Source organism: Electrophorus electricus, chromosome 5 (assembly GCF_013358815.1).
Source record: "Electrophorus electricus isolate fEleEle1 chromosome 5, fEleEle1.pri, whole genome shotgun sequence".
In the NCBI taxonomy this organism is placed as follows: Eukaryota; Metazoa; Chordata; class Actinopteri; order Gymnotiformes; family Gymnotidae; genus Electrophorus; species Electrophorus electricus.
In genome coordinates, this window is record NC_049539.1 from 7490323 (window position 1) to 7506982 (window position 16660).

Sequence of the window (16660 nt, forward strand, 5' to 3'; positions counted from 1 at the left end):
TGGTGTGCTTCTCCAGGGACTCCCCACGATAAGCGATCGATGCTGCATGTTTGGGTTGAAGCGCTTTTCCACCAGTGCTGTGTGTTTTCTGCTGTTCCTTGCAGGAGGGTGGGGAGACAGCCCTGCACTACGCAGTGAGGACCGCCGACCACACCTCACTGCATCTGCTCGACTTCCTGGTTCAGAACAGGTGAGGGGACAGTATTCACCAGGCGCCTTTGGGAAGGCCAACACTGAAATGGGGTGCCACTGATCAACTTTTTTTTTCCAAAGTTATTAGTAGTTAAGTGCTTGGCTCCTTTGTCACACCTGACTCCTAAGAAAACAGAGGGTGGAAAATCTGCAGTACCTGGACCTCGAGGGCCTTCACGTGTTCTGTTACTTAAAATAACAAGCAGTGATGTCAGAGCCCAGTCCAGAATCGAACCCCTCTGCAGTAGATCATTCACCCTCACTCTGAACCCTGACTTGTAGCAGTAGTTTCCTGTAAGGTTTATGTAGGTTTAGTCACAGGATTCCGTTCTCAGCTTTGTGATGTGGGCAGCAGAGGTGTGGTGATCTGGCTGTGCTGTGGCCCTGGCGCGGTGTGTTTGAGCCTGCCTACATAAGCGCTGAGACACGTGCTGGACTGCAGTGCTGCAGGGCAGCACATGGCCGTTTCTCACACGTTGCACAGGAAATGCACGATTCAGTTATATAAGATTGTGTGGATTGTCTTCATGTTGTCCGTGAGGGTGGTTGTCTTGTTGAGTTCACTGCCCTTGTGTGTGTGTGTGTGTGTGTGTGTGTGTGTGTGTGTGTGTGTGTGTGTGTGTGTGATGTAGTGGAAATCTGGATAAACAAACAGAGAGAGGAAACACAGCCCTGCACTACTGCTGCATGTATGAGAAGTATGAATGCCTCAAACTGCTCCTGAGAGGCAAACCTGCTACTGATATTAGTGAGTCTCTCTCTCACACACACACACACACACACACACACACAGAGAATAACTCCCACTGGGCGGCTCTAGGAATATGCAGTGTGCACCTACCATACCACCAATGTCCTGGGTTTTTTACATTTTTTATTTTATTCTTCCCAAACCGTTGTACCATTAAGGGGTTTGAGGACCTGGCCCTAGACCTGGCCCTAGACCTGGCCCTAGACCTGGCCCTAGACCTGGCCCTAGACCTGGCCCTAGACCTGGCCCTAGACCAGCATTAAAGCCCCAGGGAACTTCAGTCTGTTTTCTTGGCTAATCCTGCTCTTCTGGGTACAAAATATACAAAGTTAGTCCTGTGAATATTGTTCCAAAGTCCAGTAAATGACCAAATTATTTATTTTGCCAGAATTTCTTCCCTACTCTTGTAAAATTGGTGTAGGCTCCACTGACATTAACTTCAGGAGCTCTCAACTGGTAGTCAGTGCTAGGCAAAGTTATTTTGCAGAGACATCCAAGCGGTTTTTCACCACAAACATTTGTCTGTCTGTAGTTTCATTTTCATCCTGGTAGAAATCATAAAAACATAAAAACCTGCATTCAGTCAGTACTTATGAATGAAGCTGATCTGTATAGTGGAGCAGAATCCAAGAATCATCTAGGACTAATGAGCCAGTTTGGTTGCATTTATGTGTGGTGTTTTATCAAATTTCTGTGCTGTTTCTAACTTAAAATTAGTTGAACATTTTAATGTAATGCCCTATTTTGTAAGCATACAAACATTTTTAATATTTTACAATGTTTCCTGGGTCCTTAAAGGACATTACTTACCTCAAGCCTTATTTTAAAACACTAGCCTGCTCAGCAAATGCAGTGCAGTTGCTGTTTATCTACTAGCCTTCCATTTGTTAACTCATGTTTCTTTTCAGCCAATCAGAATGGCGAGACAGCACTGGATGTGGCGAGGCGGCTGAGGCTTGACCAATGTGCAGAGGCTGTGAGTAAAGCGAAACACTTTCATATATGGCACTTGTCCCTTTCCACTGCATTAAAGCCTTTTGCTGGTTGCATTTGAAGTGTACTTAAGCTTCTATATGTTTAGTTCAGGTCAAAACAAAGCGTACTTCTTGTGATGGTTCCAGTGATGGTAATCTCCTGTAAGATGCATTTCCAGTGCTGATAGTTTTGTACACTAGATGGCAGCAGAGAATTAAATAGAAAAATGAAGACTTTGTGTGTGTGTGTGTGTGTGTGTGTGTGTGTGTGTGTGTGTGTGTGTGTGTGTGTGTGTGTGTGTGTGTGTGTGTGTGTGTGTGTGTGTGTGTGTGTGTGTGTGTGTGTGTCTCACTCAGTTGATTCAAGCTGCAGAAGGGAAGTTTAACCCTAAAGTTCATTTGGAGTATGAATGGAATCTTCGACTGGAAGAGTTGGATGAGAGCGATGACGATCTTGACGACAAGGTGAGAGATGAAATAAACAGTCACCAGCAAACTCTAACCTAACTTTACTAGTTGAGTTTCCGTATATGCGTACTTTCTGAAGGGAAATTTCCACACTCTGTACAATGGTGAACATGCTTTTATTTATTTTTATTTTTTTTTTGGTATGTAATGTTTTTTAGGGGAATGTAATGTAACCTTTTAACCTTTTTTTTTTTTTTTTTTTTGTCTTGTTTTGTTTGTTTCCCACCATCATTCCCAGCCAAGTCCAATAAAGAAAGACCGGAGGCCGCAGAGTTTTTGTCACTCCTACAGCCTCTCGCCTCACGAGAAGCTCTCGATCCCGGTGTTTAGTGGCCAGCGTGATAAGCAGCGCCTCTCCTACAGCTCCTTCACCAGTCAGTACAGCACCACCGACTGCCCCTCCTCCCCCGTCTCCGACGCCCCGCCTCTTCCGCCTAGGAACGCGGGCAAAGGTAAACCTGACCCCGCTGGAATAACTTGCCTCAGCCAGTGAGATGCTGTAAGTTTTGCTGCCACTGAACACAGACCGTCCAATCGAGTGCATTTATAGCACATGTATCCCGTAACCAATCAAATGCACACATATTAGACGTACAGTTAAATCAGCTTGTCAGTTATTTTTATTTGTTGCTAAGCTCCTCCGTGAAGAGGTGTCTAAAAGCAGGAACCCAGTATACTGTAATCTCAAAATCTGTCCTCTCCTTGTTAATATACTTCACAAATATGCTCTTACACAGCAGACTAACTCTCACTCTACTTCTTAAAACCTGCAGGCTTTCACAGTTACAAAATAAATGGAAGTCCTCAAGATGTCTGACACCCCCCCCCCCCCCCCCCCCCCACACACACACACACACACACACACACACACCTTGCTCAGGAATGGCATTTGTCCTCAGGGATCTAAAGGGTGGGTGTGTAGGTGCTCTTTGCAAAAAGAGTAACTTCAGGCATGAGACAGAGAAAGCGGGAGGGATAGAGGGAGAGGGAGAGAGAGGGAGGGAGAGCGCTGGTTTGAGGTGGGCAGACATGATGGACAGCAAGCAGAGGAAGGCGGGGAGAAGGGTGGTTCAGTCGGAGTAAACACGGCTCTTTGCACACATCAGTAGCACTTTTCAGTCTTAGGGAGGTGAAAGTAGGCGGGAGATCATTAATGTGCCATGAGACAAGGAGCAGGGATACAGCTCACCACAATCTGCTCTAACCTCACAAACAGAGCAGCAGAAAGAACAGGGTTTCAGATGAGAGTAATCTGAAAACCAGCTGTAACTATTTCATCTGAACACTAACATAACTGAAGCTGTCCTTACCACAGGTTTCAACAATGCCTAGTTCTTTATCTGGTACTTGTTGGATTTTATCATTGCTTGTCGATTTGATATTGTGTATATTTTGGGCGAGTTTATGATATCTTTTATGTAAATTCTGTTTCTATTTCGCTCTCTCCTGTTCTCTTTCCATCTCTCTCTCTCTCTCTCTCTCTCGCAGCTCCCCCTCTGGCATTACTTGGTTCTCACTTGCACTATGCTACTCTGGCTAGCACTCGACCGTATATCAGTGATTATCTGCCTGTTTATTTGCATATGCCCCTCATCTTTTCAAACCACTTATGACCTAATTCAGACGCTTCGGTGACATCACTGGCTCTCAGCCCACTAACATCACGACTGGAGTCCTGTCATCTGGGTGTGGCCATTGCTGCTGCCTTCCGTAGCTTAACTAACCTGAAATCAAAACCTCTCGCCATCGCAGCTTAATCGCCTGATAATGTCTTGCTGCAGCTTTCCCTCATTCCTGTGCATTCACTCCTCTTTTCCTGCTTATCTCAGACTGAGCTTTTCATTGGCTTCTGTAGTTCAGACGGTCTCGCTATTGGGTAAACTGGAATGGCTTACCTTCTTTAAGAAATAGTTTTAAAGCACTTTTTATTATTTAAGGGTAAATGTTATGTCTTTAATTGTGTATCTGCGGATTTCCGCAGTCATTTTAACCTTGTCTTGTTTTGTGTTACACTGGCGATATCACGGGGGAATCACCTTAACTGAACTGTGCTCTCTAATACACTGTCGCACTGCTGGCCATTCATCTGAAACTTGTCACTTTTTTTTTTTTTTGCCTCTCAATTCAAAACTAAAACTTTTCCACTTGAGCCCCCGTTCTGCCCCCTAAGAGCGCAGATGCCCCCTCACTTGCCTGCATGGTTTGGGTTTCAGTCTAGCTTAAATCAGCCTCATGCATTAGAACCCTCATGTCCTCAGTTCTCTAAAAGCAGAACGTTATACTCAGAAATAGTGTTAATAGAGCCATCATGAGCTCAAACTATAGATACACATGTCTGCTCTAAAATGTATCTCTAGGTGAACTTAGCACAATGTGGCATTCTGCTAAATATTACCCTCGCATGGTTCCCTTTTTTTCTCCTTCCTCCTTCTCATTCTGCCCATTCTCCTCTTTTTGTTTATTGAACCAATAGCAGTCACCTGTCCTTGTCCTTCCCCATGACCTCATTGCATGATGTTATTTTTTTTGTTTCTTGTTTGTGTTTATGTTTACCTTCCCTCTAGCCCCCCCCTCGTCATCCTCCCCTCTCTCCCCTGGCTCCCAGATCCCTGGTAACAGCAACTCCACCCTGTCTAAGAAGAGGCCCCCGCCCCCTCCCCCTGGACATAAACGCACGCTGTCTGACCCCCCCACCCTGCTCTCACATACCCCTCTCTGTAAAGGTGCGCCCCCTGCAGGCCTTTGGCTGCCAGTAAAGCAATGCTCCAGAGCACCATTCCTCCTACCTGGCTTGAGGTGTCAACTAGATAATATTCAGTTTATCTCAAAAGTCTTATTGCAAGGTGGTGTTCAAATCAGTTCTTAACCTATTTCTGTACAAGCTAACTATAATTAATAAAACTAGTTTTCTGTATAAGGTGGTAGAAGGTTGCTTTTGTTTAACAGGCTTATGTTCTTGGGATGTCAGACAAGATTCCATATGATCAAGTTCGTACACCAAGTGCTACTCCTAAACCCTTCCATCTTTGCATTTTTACATCTTTACAGTCTCTGTCTAGGTTTGGTGTGATTCATCTACAGGCCCTACTAAATGAAACCTTTCCTTCGTATGAATGTTAATATAATAAGGCTAAAAATTATTTTAGTGTACTGTGTATTTTGATATATACATATCACATATACATTGGTATATGTGATCTAAAATCATTAGTACCCTATAGTGCAGGTCTCCTGTTGGAGGTTCACTTGGCTTATTTTTTTTGCATATTTTGTGTCATGGTCAGATTTCAGTCCGAGTTAAAATAGTTCAGCTTTTGACTAACTTAAGTAAGCAAGACTGGGTGGGTTTCTGTTGAATTGCTGACCTTGATAGAGATGTTTGGCTTAGATGAACCAGCTATGAGGAATGGATCCCATCTTATTTTGGTACATGCTTTTGTTTATAACCATGTTCATAATCAGTGGTCGTTTACTGTTGATGTCTGCCTGATGTGCATGTTCTTCTATGTAAAACTGATCTTCAACTCCTTGATTTTAACCTCAACACAATTTCTTGGAATTGTTGTTTAATTAGTCTCATGCCAGTGTATATGACTAAAACACTTGCTCATATTCAATGTATATTCAGTAGTTTGTGTCTATGTAAAGGAGCAATAAATAGCATTATCACCTGAACTACAAGACAGAAAACAACTCTCGTGTTTGATGCAGCCTCTATGAAAGGGCATTTTCTATTTTTCTGCTAAAAACTACATTCATACTCTGCTACTGTTATTCATTTTGTGTTCAGTGCATTTTGTAAAGTCTTTTATACAGTAGTCTATTTATTGCCCCTTAGAAGGACTTGCTGCTGAGTATACTGAAGAACAGACCAATCAAAAATTAAAGCACCACATTGCTAATGGAAGGCTCAGACTAACGACCCCGGTCTCAACCCTCTGACCCCTCTGTTGAACCTGACAAAGCTTTGCATGACACTGAGGAGTTTAGGTTCCATTAAAGCCTGGGCAAAGCCAGCCATGGTCCTGGAGCCTGATAAGCATTTAAATTGCACGAAAAAGTATTTATTTTACAAAAATATAAAGCTTAAAGGAGTCATTTTAGATGATATTATTTAAGATGTGAATCAGGAACATAGATTTGGAAAATCTTTGCAAAGTTATCACATCTCTAGGCCCATCACTATGCATGACCTTGGCTTTGTATGAGAGGCAAACAGTGTTCCCACATGTAATTGAGGATGAGAGCCATTGCTGTGACAGTGAGTTTATTTTGAAGTACCATCATATTAATGTATTAATATGTACCTTTCAATAAACTCATACTTTCAGGAAGTGACTCCACACCTCCACCCATCAACAAGATGTCGCCGATGACGAATCGATTTGAAGGCGTAATACAACAACAAAGGTAAACAAACTGTTTTTCACTGTGTACAGTGAATGCATCTAGTAAATATAAAATGTGGGACACCAGTCAGTTTTATAGCTAATAAATATGTACATTTGTCAGGCTCATCCTAGTTTACACTGTATGTCCATAAAAAAAAGATCAGTCATGAAGCAAGAGTACAAAATCTGTGCTTTTTTAAAAACATGCTTTAAAACATGTTGGCGTCTGTTCAAAACAAACAAACTAGTGATGGCATTTCATGCTCCAGAAAGGTGCTATGAGGAATATGATGTGGTTTGCACCAGCTTAAAAGCCATTTAAAGGGTTAGTTCTCCTGATTGAGACTTTAATTCCGTCTTTCTGACCTTTTGGTTCAGTTAAATGGGGCTCCTGTGTAGCCTGTTGATGAAGTCCCTCAGCCCCAATAATTTGCGTTGGAAAGGTTATTCATGACCACAAACAAAGTTAAGGTTGAAAGCATCCAAGTGGCTTTTCTCTGACAGGCCATTGTTTGGGCATGCAAAGCAGGCATAACCATGAGACTTGGAACATGGAACATGAAATGTGATAACGCACGTTTCAGAGTCCATGATAATAAATTAAATTACATGTAGTACCTGCTACTGGCCCTGAACCACAAACACATTTGGTTCACAAATGCTCTTTCTGACACAAACCTGTATAATAAACATTCTAACTGGGCTCCTCAGGAATCAGTATTTAATACTGTTTTATACCTACTCTGTGACTTCATTTACATTTCAATTTGGAATAAAACCCAGTTGTCCAAATCAATGTAGGACTTCATTTATGACAGCGTAATTAACATGAATTCTGCTTCTTAAATCCTTGCTTATCTACACCATAAGAATCCCAGAATTGTTACCAGTAAATGTGAAATGACTGTCTCAGGATGTGGAGTTTAGCTATTTTTAAAAACATTCACAGAAATCACCTCCTACTGATTTCTATTCTTTTGACAAAAAGACTTCAGTATTTCTCTCACACATTACTCCAGGTACGTTATACTTGCCTTGCTTGTGGGTTTCTTTTTTTTGACACTTTATTCATGTCTGTTTATATGTATATTGTGATGCCTTGCATATTATAAGATATTGAGGCAAAAATGTTTGTGTCTGCTAAACTTTAGTTTTGCATTAGTAGCACATGCTGAATTTCTGTCTTAGCAATATGAAAACATCATCTATATTCCTTTAAAGATTCTGTTTATAATTTATACACCTTGGAGGTTTTTTTTTTTATTGCAGTGTTGCAGTTTGGTCTTCCTTCTTGGATAAGATTTTCTTTCCTGTGTTGCGTTTTTTAGCACTACGTCCAACACCACTAAATCTACACTTGGCCCAAGGGTCCTTCCCAAACTACCTCAGAAGGGTAAGATACTTGCTTAATGACTTTAAAATTAGCCAAACCACAATGAATGAAAACCCAAACAAAATACAGTATGACTTTGTATGCACAGCAAGTCTTTGTCTAATAAATTCATATGTACTATTGTAAGCTCAAAACCTGGATGGCTAACCGTGTCTGGTAATATTATTTCATATACTGTTTACGACAGTCATTGCTTCTTGTTTGTGTTCAGTTGCTCTGCGCAAGATTGACACTGTCCACTACCCATCCGTGGACAAATCCAGCCAGCCTCCAGAGCCTGTACTTTTCCAAAAGACTCCGCAGGGTTCTGACACGCCACAGAAAATTCCTTTACCTGACAAACCCCAGCCTGGTGACCTACCCCCTAAACCCCACCCCTCAGAATTACCCCCTAAACCTGGGGAGCTGCCCCCAAAGCCACAGCTTTCCGACCTACCTCCCAAACCCCACCTTGGCGATTTGCCGCCCAAGCCTCTGTTAAAAGACCTTCCACCCAAACCCCAGCTGACTGAGATCCCCACCCCAAAGCCTGTAGCTCCTGAACCTGCTCCCAAGCCACCTCCTGGAGAGGTGTCCCTCAAAGCAGAATCCCCAGATATGCCTACATCCAATCAGCAAGGAGAGCTGACACCTCAGCCCGCCCCCTCTACTGAAGATGCCAACGGGAGTCCAATAGGCCCCACTGAGATGCCAATACCCCTGCCCAGGAAATTCAGCACTGTGAGTTTTTTCTTTAAGAGCACTTGGACAGGTAATTAGTCACAACTCTCTGGGAATCTAATGAGTTACTGTTTTTTTCCCCCTTGTATCCAGGGGAAGAGTAAAATGAGGAGAGTGAAGACCATCTATGACTGTCAAGCAGATAATGATGATGAGCTCACCTTTGTGGAAGGTGAGGTCATCGTGGTGACAGGCGAGGAGGACCAGGAGTGGTGGGTGAGTAGAACCACAATATTCATCACCCAGTGCTTCTCATTCACACTGCCAGGGGATCACATGCACTACATGGCTTTGGGTTCTCCATATTCTCACACACCTGACTCGGCTCATGACCTCTGTATTTGGCCTCATTAGATTTTAGCAGTCCATCACTGCCCATTCATTTCAGTAGGCATGTGTGTTACTGCCCCACTTATCGATCCATGTGTGAAAAACAAAAACTTGGACTGCACAATAGACTGTCTACCGTCCAGACAACACCACCAAGCTCGAACTCTAACTTACACTGCTAAAAATGCACAAGGATGACCAGAGATTTGAATGCAACCTTTTTTCTTTTCTTTTTTTTTTATAGATCGGGCACATTGAAGGGCAGCCAGAGAGGAAAGGTGTCTTCCCCATGTCTTTTGTCCACATCCTGTCTGACTGACATTCACCATCCTGAGCCATGCAGCCATCGTAACCTGTTCATCTCTTTCCAAGGGAAATTCTGTAAATAGCTGTTGAGACCTCCACAGCACTTTAAAAAAAATAAAACCACAAAAAGGAACAAAATGAAAGCCCTTATTAACTTCCTCACTGTCATGGAGTGTGAGTGAGTAACTTTACCAGTGTTATCATTCCTGTTTAGTACAGTCTACTGCAGCTGAGACTGCACCTAGCATTTACCCACATCAGCTGTTAAAGTTTTTGTACATAATGACTATAGATTGGTGTTGGCTGCACACACCGAGTGTTTTGGATTTGTGTGTAAATATACAAGCATGTGTTGGTGTGGCCAAAAGTACAAAGGTGTGCGCGCTTGTATTCTGCCCTGGGCTGGCTGACTGCACCCAGGGTCGGTTGTTTAAACAGTGAACTGTGAAGTATTGATAGTGGTTGTTGACACTGTCCATGACATGGACTCCATGTGGAGGTCATGTATTTGCAGGGCTTGCATGCTCAAAATGAGTGTGTCTGACTGTAAAGACCATTGGAGACATTAACTGAAAGCATTTTACCTCCACATCTGTGTACCACTATAGCACATCCAATATTGGGTAACTTGTTTCCTTGGACTTTCTTGTCTGCAAAAATTAACCTGCAAGATGCTTCACACCCATTAGTGTGGTTCAACCCTGTGTAGCCATTAGCAGCCATCTCATCTCAAGTTTCCTTCCACCTCCACTGATCTACAATTCAGGTCATCTTTGCAAAGGACATTCCTCCCAAGTTGTCCATCTACATGTTATTTTACTAATTCCTAGCTGTTGCAGAAACTAGTTCTTCCCCTTCACTCCATTTGATGAACATTGAGAGGACTAATACTTGAAGCATTCCATGCAGAAGGAACATTAGTATTAAAGATTCAAGATGTTTGTATGTGTAGTGGGATGTACAGGACCATGATGCAACCCTAATAGTAATCAGGTGCTGCCACAGCCCCAGACTTCTTATATAGACCGTTTTATGCTGGAGACTATTTTAGAAAGACTACTCAGGTCATTGCATATGAAACAATAGAGTAAGCATAAAGCAAAACCCAACAGCAGTTACTTTCTGCCACTTTCCTAAATGTCATACAAATGACCTGTCCTGTAACAAAACATCCAATTTTGTAACCACCAGACCTGTTTCAAAAGATGAAATAAATGCTGTTTTAAGATGGGTGAAAAGTGTATGTTTTTTTTTTTAATTGTTTGGAAGCTACTTTCCCTTTTAAATAACAGGAGCCTGATTATACATAAGCACCATCTGCTATTCTCCCCCAACCCCCATCAATAAGGATAGTTGAGTCAAAGGCAGGAAGTCTGCAAATGTTTGGTTCTGAATATCTAAGGTTTCAGGGAAGCAAGATTGGCACTATCATTTAAAAGGCAACCATTTACTTTAGAATAATTACCTAGCACAGGAAGCTGCAGCTGCCCCCTACCAATAAACCACCAATACCATTAAAAGGGCAAAGACATGATTCCATTCCAAAACTGACCAGACAAAATTAAATTTAATTTGCAGTCCAGCAACTTGCATGTCCTTATTTCAGGCCTCCAGTCATTTAATATTCAATCATCCCAGTTTTGCCTACTCAATTTATATAGAAGCAGCTTTAAATCAACAATGCTCTTAGTGCAACAATGAAGTCAAACTAAACCAAACAGATTTAAGGTTCACATAGCAGACTGCTGGTAAACAAAAGCAACACCATAAAAGGGTTAAATGATCAACTCATTTTGATACTTGAGCTTTCTGCATAGTTTTCTTGGTCTGCTCCACCTTTTCCACCGATTTGATCACCCCCACAGCAACTGTCTGCTTCAGGTCCCTTGCACTAAACCGCCCTAGAAAGGAAGACAGCATTGGAGCAACAAAACTTGAAATGAGTATGAAAATTATACGAGTTCAAATCAGTTACCAACCGTCCCGAGATCTACTTTCTTTTCTACTGGGAATTGGTAAATCTACAGGTGGTGGTGAGCTAGTGGCCATGGCTAGCTGAAAGCTCACCTAAAGGAGGATAGTTGAAGAAACTCTCCACACACAGGGGTTTGATGGGGACGAGTTTCACTGTGGCAGCATCTCCTGACACCAGATACTGGGGCAGGTCTTCCAGCTTCTTCCCTGTACGACGGTCAAGTTTCTCCTGCAGCTCCGCAAAGCGGCATGTCACGTGGGTGGTATGGCAGTCCAGCACAGGCGAGTAGCCACTCTTGATTTTGCCAGGGTGATTCAGAATTATTACCTGCAGGGGAAAAAAAGGCAACAAACAAGTCATTATGCTAATCAGTCTTCTGCTTTAATGCTGCTTTTAAAACCAAACACCCAAGATGCTATTTGGAAAGTCGTGGACGTGTCCGGCATCGATCTCTGGCTTACCTGAGCAGTAAAGCTACTAACATCAGATGGTGGGTCCTGTTGGGCATTTCCAGCAACATCTCCGCGCCTAAGGTTCTTCACAGCCACATTTTTTATATTGAAGCCTACATTGTGGCCCGGCAGGGCTGTCTGAAGCCCCTGGTGATGCATCTCAATTGATTTGACCTCTGCAGTCAGCTTTGCTGGTGAGAAGGTCAGAATCATTCCAGGCTTCAGGATCCCAGTTTCTATCTTGCCCACAGGAACAGTCCCAACTCCTAGAACAGAGCACAAAAGGAACACCATATGCATTATTAAATCTCAGGCAAAGCTCAGAACACTAGGTGAAAAGCAACATGTATTTAGTGTAAGGAAAAGCAATAGTAAACATCCCACCACCAATTTTGTAGACATCCTGCAGGGGTAGACGAAGGGGTTTGTTAGCAGTGCGCACTGGAGGGTAGAGAGAGTCCAGCACCTCCAACAGTGTCTTGCCACTTGAAAAGCCATCCTTCCTTTTGATTTTCCATCCTTTGAACCAAGACATCTAAAACACAAATGGATTAAAATGGCTTCAGTAAATACTTAGCAGCAGTGAAGGATGATGTTTATACAGATTTGGATAGTGTTAAAATGCTTTACCTTCTGTGACGGTGCAAGCATGTTCTCGCCTCCCCAACCAGACACAGGAACAAAAGGCACTGAGGTTTGGTCATAACCAATCTTCTTGATAAAGACCGTAACATTCTTCATTACCTCCTCAAACCGGTTTTGGCTGAAAGGTGGTTCTGTCAGGTCCATTTTGTTGACGCACACAACAAGCTGCTTAACCCCAAGGGTGTAAGCTAGCAAGGCATGCTCCCTCGTCTGCCCACTGCGAGATATACCAGCCTCAAACTCCCCCTTCGCTGCAGATACAACCAGGAGAGCAGCATCGGCCTACAGGCACACAGAAGTAGTAAGCAGGTTACCAAACAAACCCCCCCCAAAAAAAACCTTACAAAACAAACCTTAAGTCTATTTGTCTTAAATTTTTAGCTCCTTGTTAGTATGATCCGAAAACCCAAACATTAGTGTGACCAGGTGTGTATTGTTAGTACCTGTGACGTTCCCGTGATCATGTTCTTAATGAAGTCACGGTGCCCTGGTGCATCGATTATCGTTATTACGTACTTCTGAGTGTTGAATTTTAGCAAGGAAATGTCGATTGTTATGCCACGCTCCCTTTCCGCTTTGAGTTTGTCAAGAATCCATGCATACTTGAAGGAACTCTTGCCCATCTGTAAAATATAGTTCGCTTTAGATGGAAAAAAAAAAAAAAAAAGCCCCAGAGCTGTATTAATCAAATGGCCAGCATAAAGGTGCGGACCTGCGACGCAGCCTTCTCGTACTTCTCGAGGGTTCTTGGGTCAACTCCACCACACTTATAGACGAGGTGGCCCGTGGTGGTCGACTTGCCGCTGTCCACATGACCGATGATGACGAGGTTGATGTGAATTTTCTCTCTTGCCATATCGTACACGCCGGGGTTCCGAAATGTGAAGGGATCCGATAATCACTATGTTCTTTTTTCGAGTTTGTTAGTATGAGGGGAGCCAACCGTTCTAACAAATGATATAGCTTAACTGACCAATCATGTGGCTTCAATTAAGTCTCCTAATTTAATTAATCTCAGGTGAGTTAAATAACGCATGACCAGGTGTGGAGCGTCTGATTCGTGAGCCTGCGACTTTAAAACCCATGTTTTTGTAACTTGTGTGTTTTCATTTATTTGTGTGAGTTTCAGAGCTATGTTGTTAATTATATTTTGCATATTATAGCAAAGGGTTCATGGATTCCAGTGACCAAGAACATCCGATTTATCACTGCTATAATACTTGTGCAGGATTATTATTTCACCCAGATAACGGATCAGGTGTGACGTTGTTGAGCAATTGCTCAAGTGGACCGCAGGGGGTAGTAGATAATAATCAGTATCTAGTGTGAATTGCAGTTGCAAGACTTATTGACCGAATAGGCTCCGTATATTATTTGCTTAAAACTATTGTCCTCGGATAAGCACACGAGTAATCTGAGGTAATGTTGTGCTTCTTTCAGTGAACCGCTTCTTTGAACCTGTTCAAGAAAAGCTCAATGACGTTTCCCTAACCCGGAAATAGCATTTAGACAGCTGAGAGAGAGAGTGAGAGAGAGAGAGAAGTAAATCACTCTTCCCGGAGCTTAGCGTTGTACCACAGCACCATAAGCGCTTCTTCCGAATTTACACGTAAAGGTATGTCTGTTTGAACCTTTTCCCTGTTCTGGTCGTGACATTGTTCGGGTTATGGTGCGACTGTCTGGTGGGGTTTTGTACATATTCACGAGACAATGCAGGAGTGAGTGAAGTAGCGCGTGAGTGAGTCCGAGCCTGGCGTCGCGGAGGAGAAGACACTGGCTGAGAACTTGGGCGATATGAAGAGGTAGGCTGGAACGGTCAGCTTTCCAGCCGTATCTTATTCTGCATCGACATAATATCCACTCCAGAAGCTCATGCGATATTCTCTTACCGAAACAATAGCCTAACCGTGGTTCATAGATAGCAGACCTTCCATTCCCCCCAGGGAAGAGGACCCTCTTACAGTTACCATGATGATTAATAACTAACTAAAGATTTGCGTACTTATGATTTATTCATTAAAGCCAAATCGCCCCAAACACGCGAGTTGGGGGCAGGCTGGCAATGAATTGATGACTGAGGCTGGGTTGCCAGATATCTTGCCTTAGCTTTTCTATAGTAATACCGGATGGGCATGGCGAGATGTGTGGAGCAACGAGCTAACGTGCTGTTGTAACAGACGCAGTGTCAGCCGCGGACTGTGAACGTGGTGTGTCGCGCCCGTGCCCATCCTTACATTCTCTCGCGCGCGCGTGGTGCTTTTTTGCCTCTTGAACACTTGCAATCTGTTTTTAGATATCATTTTTAAGCGTCTTCCTCACAAGACAATTCCCCCCCCCCCCCCTTTCTGACCACTTAAGTTTAATTGGTGTACTGCTTAAGCAGTGAAACCGCTAATCTTGCAAACTGCAGAATGCAGCTAGCTCCATCGTCGAGTGGTACAGTTGTGAACTGGGGCAAGACTGGATTTTCGTGTACTGTGCTTATGTAAATCACTAGCCGCTTCTGCTGGTTTCTTTTGACGATCGCATTTATAAGTCATAAAATGATGAATGCCATATTGATAAGATTGACACGCTCGTCAAAACCCCGTTTTCTCTTTTTCAAGAGATTTTTGAGTTGATCTTACTTGCAATGTGGCTTTGTCAAGCAAGACGAAGTGCCAGTTCATTTGCCTTCTTACATCCGTCCGTATCGTTGAAGGATTGTGGGTTAGTTCTGAAAAACGTGTCGCACCACGGCCATAAATACTCACTGCATATCGAGTAGTTAGTGTAGAACACACCGCTTGAACGTTATCCTGGTCTTTTATCTTGAAGTACCTCGCATCACCCCCCCCCCCCCATATTTCAATTTTATTCGCATAATGTCTTCAGCTTCAAACTTTAGGGTGTTCACAGTGGCTGAATTAGGGTTCTCCCATAGCCATGCTATTGCATACCTCTTCCCCTTTTATGGTATGTAGGTAAAGCACTGAAAGTTGAAGCAGAATGAACACAGGAAGTTGGTGTGCTGGTGGTTTGAGGCATGGTGTGTCGGGGCTGCTAGACTTGTATGTAGCACAGCCAAATGAACTGTTGCTCCCAGCATGGCCATTTGTTCTGTAAGGCATCCCATCTGTGTGAGTGGGAGGATACTGGGAGCTCTGAATGGCCACGCTTCACTCCTGCTACATCACATGGCAGCAGTGCCAGCGCTCACTCGAGCATTGTAGCACACAGTAAGCTTCAATTCGGAGTACAGAACTCGGATCGCATCGCTTCGTTCCTTCCTTCCTTCCTTTCTTCCTATAGCTCATGTGTGTTTTGCCAAGCTAGCAGCTCAGGGACATTTTCAGAACTGGCAGTGTTTGATATGAGTGTGGGAAGGCCTCTAGTCAGAGAACACCAACAATACTAGACTGCACGTTGACACTGGATGGTTGAAACAATGCTGAAATGTTAATATTTCAGTTTCAGGCTGCTTTTTTTGGGCTTCGGCACACGTCTGTTATCTTGATGCACATCGACGCTGGCACAGAATGGCTCGCAGTGATCGAAGCAGAGTTCAGTGCATTTGTGCATTTCGGTGCATACACAGAGACCATATGCTGCCCTGGCAACAGGTCTGCAGTATTCTTAACCACGTGGGCTTGTGATGAGCTAGCACATGAATTCATCTTACCAAGCATGTCAAGTTGTGTGACTAGTTAACCATTGACCTTGACCTAAATAGAAACGAATAGCAGTCAAGGTTAGCGTACTGGTTAGCAGCTATTCAACATGCCAGTCATCAGGGCATCTGATATCGTGCGGATGCAGTTGTACCTGCGTTTATTTTTCACACCTGCGGCTGTCATGCTAAGGTGTGCTTGAGCAAGGCTGTTGTGGCCATGGGTGTTTGCCTACACAGCATTGCTTGGTTACACTTCTGGGCTGACGGACATTTTCTTTTGACACGGCATCACAAGAGGTTTGGTTTTACTAATTGGTTTACATTTTGGTGCAACTGTATGCCTCTCCAGCCTCTAAGCTTCTCTTAGCACCTTCTACTGAGCGTTTAGCTTCAAGGAGCTCTGCATTCTGC

At 43.4% G+C, this 16660-nt stretch overlaps 3 protein-coding genes across 10 annotated transcripts in view; 2 read left to right on the forward strand and 1 right to left on the reverse strand.

Moving 5' to 3' along the window:
• asap1b (ArfGAP with SH3 domain, ankyrin repeat and PH domain 1b) overlaps window positions 1-10755 on the forward strand; it is a 50804-nt gene extending 40049 nt beyond the window's left edge. For 4 of the 8 annotated variants that reach the window (XM_035526308.1, XM_027004350.2, XM_035526309.1 and 1 more), the window contains 11 exons: window positions 105-190; window positions 825-940; window positions 1852-1919; window positions 2275-2382; window positions 2624-2837; window positions 4950-5108; window positions 6717-6795; window positions 8105-8169; window positions 8381-8889; window positions 8983-9105; window positions 9464-10755. In XM_035526308.1, the coding sequence (XP_035382201.1) occupies window positions 105-190; window positions 825-940; window positions 1852-1919; window positions 2275-2382; window positions 2624-2837; window positions 4950-5108; window positions 6717-6795; window positions 8105-8169; window positions 8381-8889; window positions 8983-9105; window positions 9464-9538 (1602 nt within the window). In that variant the 3' untranslated portion in view covers window positions 9539-10755. Of the gene's footprint in view, window positions 1-104; window positions 191-824; window positions 941-1851; window positions 1920-2274; window positions 2383-2623; window positions 2838-3873; window positions 3943-4949; window positions 5109-6716; window positions 6796-8104; window positions 8170-8380; window positions 8890-8982; window positions 9106-9463 lie in introns of all 8 variants that reach the window. The other 4 variants (XM_035526312.1, XM_027004352.2, XM_027004351.2 and 1 more) reach the window with 2 other exon arrangements.
• Window positions 10756-11230: 475 nt separating this feature from the next.
• si:dkey-37o8.1 (uncharacterized protein LOC407641 homolog) lies at window positions 11231-13456 on the reverse strand. The gene is made up of 7 exons (XM_027004336.2): window positions 13310-13456; window positions 13041-13220; window positions 12583-12879; window positions 12337-12487; window positions 11962-12218; window positions 11593-11827; window positions 11231-11426 (listed from the first exon to the last, which is right to left on the reverse strand). The coding sequence occupies exons 1-7, from the start codon at window positions 13451-13453 to the stop codon at window positions 11314-11316; spliced, it is 1377 nt and encodes a 458-aa protein (XP_026860137.2). The 5' UTR covers window positions 13454-13456; the 3' UTR covers window positions 11231-11313.
• Window positions 13457-14040: 584 nt separating this feature from the next.
• Window positions 14041-16660, forward strand: part of fam49bb (family with sequence similarity 49 member Bb) — a 37021-nt gene continuing 34401 nt past the window's right edge. Inside the window, exon 1 of the mRNA XM_027004334.2 lies at window positions 14041-14212. The gene's annotated coding sequence lies outside the window, so the exon portion shown is untranslated. The remainder of the gene's footprint in view (window positions 14213-16660) is intronic.